This window comes from Micromys minutus, assembly GCF_963924665.1.
Source record: "Micromys minutus genome assembly, chromosome: 29".
In the NCBI taxonomy this organism is placed as follows: Eukaryota; Metazoa; Chordata; class Mammalia; order Rodentia; family Muridae; genus Micromys; species Micromys minutus.
Window position 1 is genome coordinate 9,123,763 of NC_137964.1, and position 5,432 is coordinate 9,129,194.

At 43.4% G+C, this 5,432-nt stretch overlaps 1 protein-coding gene across 1 annotated transcript in view; it reads left to right on the forward strand.

The window, feature by feature from the left end:
- BRCA2 (BRCA2 DNA repair associated) overlaps positions 1–3,463 on the forward strand; it is a gene marked incomplete at its 5' end in the record, with an annotated part of 41,225 nt that extends 37,762 nt beyond the window's left edge. Inside the window, 3 exons of the mRNA XM_080940501.1 lie at positions 835–1,076; positions 1,558–1,719; positions 2,698–3,463. Coding sequence (XP_080796627.1) covers positions 835–1,076; positions 1,558–1,719; positions 2,698–3,276 — 983 coding nt within the window. The 3' untranslated portion in view covers positions 3,277–3,463. The remainder of the gene's footprint in view (positions 1–834; positions 1,077–1,557; positions 1,720–2,697) is intronic.
- Between the last annotated feature and the right edge of the window lie 1,969 nt (positions 3,464–5,432).

Below are 5,432 nucleotides of genomic sequence, written 5' to 3' on the forward strand. Positions count from 1 at the left end.
TTCTCCGTGAGTTCAAGGCCAGTCTGGTCTATAGAACGAGTTCCAAGACAGCCAGGGCTACACAGAGAAACCCTGTCTTGAAAAAACAAAAGCCAACAAGTAAAACTAAGGTCTATTACTGATTGTAAGAGTCAGGGCCATATAGAAGCTGTGCTTGGAGAAGTATCTTTCCTTCCTGGGGAACTCTTCCCTGAGTCTGGTCCTCTTCTGCCTCTCCAGACCTCACCTACTCTGCTTCCTGTTCAGCCTTCCTCATTCTTGGTTCAGAGGAGTAGAAATGTGTGTGCATTCTCCCTGTCTCTCTCCTGCTATGCAGGACGACACTGTAGTCTTTCCGGAGAGTGTTTCTTAGTTAGCACTGCTGTGGGCTTTTCTTCCTTCTTTTTACAGCTGCCCAGGAAACCATTGTGTGGTTTGTGTTGTGCAACAGTTACCCCCACGTGAGTGACAGTTTTGATGAGGTTGCTTCCGGCATTTCATAGTTTCAGACAATACTACAGCGAGTGACCGTGGTGCAGCTGCTATCTTGACCCTTGCTCATGTGATTTTACTTTTATTGGTCATCAGTCTTCAGAGTGGAGTGCTAGAAGTAAGAACACTGAGTGGAAAGGTGAGATGTACATAACTTTGCTAGGCAATGCCAGTGTTTTCTTCAGAACAGTGCATCAAATGTACACTCTCCCGAGCAACTATCAGTGTGAGTGCTGCCCTGGGGCCTCGGAAGGTTCCGCACTGAAATTTTAACACCTTAAATAATGGGTCATTCTAGAAATCCCATATGCATCGGAGTCTTAGCAGTTCTAAAGATAATGATGACTGGCGTTTTCATCCTAGGTCTTGCTCCTTTGGTCTACCTGTCAGATGAATGCCTTAATTTATTAGTGGTGAAATTTGTGATAGACCTTAATGAAGACATAAAGCCACGCGTGCTCATTGCTGCGAGCAACCTCCAGTGCCAGCCAGAATCCACATCAGGAGTGCCGACTTTATTTGCTGGGAATTTTTCCATATTTTCTGCCAATCCAAAGGAGGCCTACTTTCAGGAGAGAGTCAACAAAATGAAGCATGCTATTGAGGTGAGATTAGGGACTTGGAAGCTGGACCAACAGGTGCCTGGAGAGTGCTTTCAGCCCAGTGATCCCACACATGAGCACATGTGCTTATTCCCACACACACCCATGTGTGCTCATTCACACCCTCCTCCTCACCACACTACTGGGAACTGGGTTTACATCTATGTCCTTAAAAGTTGCTGTCAAATTTTGAGTGTCTCAACAGGCATGATGGCACATGCCTGCAGGTCCAGAACTTCAGTGCTACCTTTGGCTATACAGTGAGCACCAGGCCATAGCCCCCTCCTCACCAAATACATACATACATACATACATACATACATATATATATGTGTGTGTGTATCAAGAACCTAGCTAAAGAACAAACAAAAATACATCTCATTTTTATGTTCTGAATGTTTTATTTCTGAAAGAAAATACTTTCTGAGAAGATAAATGTGTGAATTAGCTACTCAGGACAGGCTTTTTCAATTTATTCTCTTAGAATATCGATACATTTTACAAGGAGGCAGAAAAGAAGCTTATACACGTGCTTAAGGGAGACAGTCCAAAGTGGTTCACCCCAAACAGAGACCCCACCTGCAAGCCTTACCCAACCTCTGCTTGCTCCACTTCAGATCTCCTTGCTACAGGAGGTCAGTTACCGGTGAGTTAGTATGGATGTCAGGTATGTTTCTTATGTCCTAGCAAACATGGTGGAACTAAACTGCATTTAACCTGTGGTTAGCTTGCTGTAGCTATTGTATTCTATCTGTTAAAGTATGAATGTAAAACTCTGGGAACAAACTACGTTGTTGGCACTTTGAGAACATGTACTTGCAAAGTCCTATTGCTAGAAAAGCTGGCCCCTAGCTGCTGCTTACTTTCTAAGCTCAGGTTGCTCATTAATCACAGGGCGCACCGGGTTGCTAGGGCTGGCCGGATTGGTGGCACTGCTTAGCACCCTAATTCAATAAAGCAAGCCTCCCCCATACAAGAAGACCCCTGTTGCAGTTAGGAGCCTGGCAAAGAAAGAAGTTAAACGGTTGCCTGTGACTCAGGACTAGAGAAAAGAAAGCTGTTAGAACTGCTGCAGGTCAGCCATGTTCTCTGTCTCTGTGGAGGAAGTAGAGAACAGACTCCTATAGGCAGTCCTCTGACTTCCTTAGGTATGTGTCAGCGTGTGAGTACTTGCATGCACACATACACACATGCACATAAGCAACATGTACACACACTAAATAAGTAAAAGTTCAGAAGAAGCAGTTGTCAAGCAGTACGTGTCCTTTTTAAAATGATTTTGACAAGCCTGTCATTTTGGAGGGGTTGTAACACTTTGGGGAAGTTAAAGCATAAATGATGTCATGTGTTTGTTTTTAATCTTATATTAGGATCTCTTCATTTCTTTTTCTGGACATTTTTATTTCATCACTCATTTTGCAAAATTATTTCCTATGGGTTAAGAGTAACAGCATGAATGTTTTTTTGACAATTGCTCTTTAGCAACTGGATAAGAAAGAATGTGCCCTATTGGTGTGTGTTAAGTGTTTTTTAATGAAATGTTAATTCTTTTTGAAAAGTTAATTCTTATTTCCTTATATACAAGTATATATTATGATAGGCTCCCTCTTTTGTGTTTTGTTAGAGGACTTCACCTACTAATCAGCAAAATTATCAAAGTCCTTTATCCCATTGCACACCAAAAGGGAAATCTACGCCCCTGGCTCACTCGGCCCAGATGGCAGCAAAGTCTTGTACTGAGGAGAATGAGATTGACGACCCAAAAACCTGTCGAAAAAGAAGAGCCTTGGATTTCCTAAGCCGGCTACCCTTACCTCCCCCGGTCAGTCCCATCTGTACCTTTGTCTCTCCAGCTGCACAGAAGGCTTTTCAGCCACCACGGAGCTGTGGTGCCAAATACACAACACCTATAAAAAAACAAGAACTCAGTTCCCCTCGAAGGAGGACACCACTTCAGAAGGCCAGTGGTGTTTCTCTTCTGGACTGTGATTCAGTAGCTGATGAGGAACTTGCCTTGCTCAGTACCCAGGCCCTTGTGCCTGACTCAGTGAGGGGAAATGAACAAGTGTTTCCCAGTGATTCCACAAGGACTGCTGTTCTCCAAGGACAGAAGAACCCCCAGCCAGCACAGAGGCCAGACCAGCATGTAGGACTCCAAGAAGAAGTCTCAGGGACAATAGAGACGACAGCTGTGGGAAGTTAGCTGCTGAGTCTTAGCCTCCCAGTTTGTAAGATGTGTACAGTTCCAGACTGTTCATAAGTGTCCTTGTGGCAGGACAAGAACATTTACTGAAGTGTTTACTATACATGTGCTCTGCCTGCTTCTGTGTTGGTGTAGCTAAAGCAGGTTGTACATTAACTAATATAAAATCTTTAGGATTAGACTTGATCACTACAAGTGCTATTTTACCTACAAAATAAACAGCTTTGCTTTTAGTTTGAGTCACTGCCTGGGTATGGTGACTTTAACTACATGGTCTGTTTTAGTTTGGTTCCTGTTTTTGAAGGGTTTTTTTGTTTTGTTTTTTGGGGGGGGGGTGTTTTGTTTTTTAGCAGGAACTCCTATGAAATAGTGTTCTTTCCTGCATGATTGGTTCTGACAGAGCTGCATCCTGTAGGATAAACAGACAGACACTGATGTTTACCTCCAGCCAGCTGTCCATCCTTATCAGCTACAGGGTCGTCAAAGTCACTCCTTTCACGGACCCAGTGTAATCTCCCAAGTTACTCCAGCTAGAGATCCAGTCAGGCATAATGACACATACTCTTCACTAAACAGAGGGAGGGTTCAAGGCTTGTTAGGACTCCTCCCCTGACCACAGCCCCATTGGCAGGTAGATGCTCTCACTGAGCCTCAGCCATAAAGTGTTCCTCCTCTCTTAGTGATTTAAATTTTGTTCACAAAATAATTTGGTCTTCATGTCCTGGAGACCCAACCTAGAGCAGAGTGAACAAGTCTTACATAACAGGAATTATGCTATTTATAAAATTTAACTTTTTGTTTTAGTTTTCAAGACAAGGTTTCTCTATAGCCCTGGCTGTCCTGGAACTGGTTCCGTTGACCAGGCTAGCCTCAAAGTCAAAGATCCACCTGCCTCTGCCTCCCGAGTCCTGGGATCAAAGGCATGTGCCACTACCACGCAGCTGATATTTAACCTTGTGAATCCTGCTAAAAGTGCTGTTCTGTTCTCCGTTCTCTCCGCCACCTGTAGACAGCCAGTACAGACAGACTCCTCTTATATAAACCACAAACATCCACACTGCATGAACAAAGTATGAAACTTTGCTACATGTGCATATTTTTCTTCTGAAAATGACAATAGTCAAAGCCAATAGTGCATGGTGTGTGACCAGGGATGAATGTCAGAAGCATCTGGTGGTGTTTATTCTTAGTGAGAGCCTTTGGTTACGGAGCACTCTGCTGGTTCTGTGAATGATGGAGTGGAGCTATGGTCATGCAAGTCAGTGATGGCTGCTCAGAGTCCATAACTCAGAAGGCAGAGGAGTTAAAGGAAAAGTATGTGTTGCTTTTAAATGCATACTTGTTGGCATTTAATCAGTTGTTTTTTGTTTGTTTTGAGATAAGCTTGGTGGCATCTAATCAGCTTTATGCTTCCAAACCAAGTATTTTGGTATTTCCATGTAGGAGAAAGCAGAGACATGGTTTGGCAGGAGACTTCGAGAGCTCTCAGAAGGCTCTGGGCCCAAAACCATAGCCTTTTATTGTGGTCTTCGGCCTCAGCTCAGGCAAAGCTCTGAGAGCCAACCAGCCACATCAGGGAATGTGAATCTGCTCCTCTGGAACATGTGGAACCAGAGGAAGGAGATTCCTTTTGGGCTCTGACCCTTCTCCCCTCTGCCAGCTTAGATGCATGAAGCCGTCCATACCAGAGTCATGCTGCAGGCAGCAGACAGGCTGATGCCAACAATTACTTGGGTGGAGCAGGTGGGAAAACTAAATGAATTACCACAGGACTCCTGTGTGCAGAGTTAGAAAGGTTCATCCCGGTTAACTATTGGACTCATCATCTCAGATTTTTGTTCCCATTTGGAAAATGTTAAGGAAGTGTGTTGCTTATTGTCGCAAAGATGTTGAGTGGATTCCAACAGTGTTGACGATGGCATGGCTAGTAGACCTTCTAACGTGTGGACTTCATTCCTCCCAGTTACTAACGATGACTCAAGAATACGCTTAAGATATATGCAAAGGTTATTTTATGCTTGAAGTTCTTGGGTCTTGGTAAATGTTTCTTGTTAAACAAAAAATAAATTCAATTGAAAACCCAATATAAATTCAATGCCATATACAATTTTAATAACCATAAAAGCACCATTATATAAGACACTTAAAATAATATT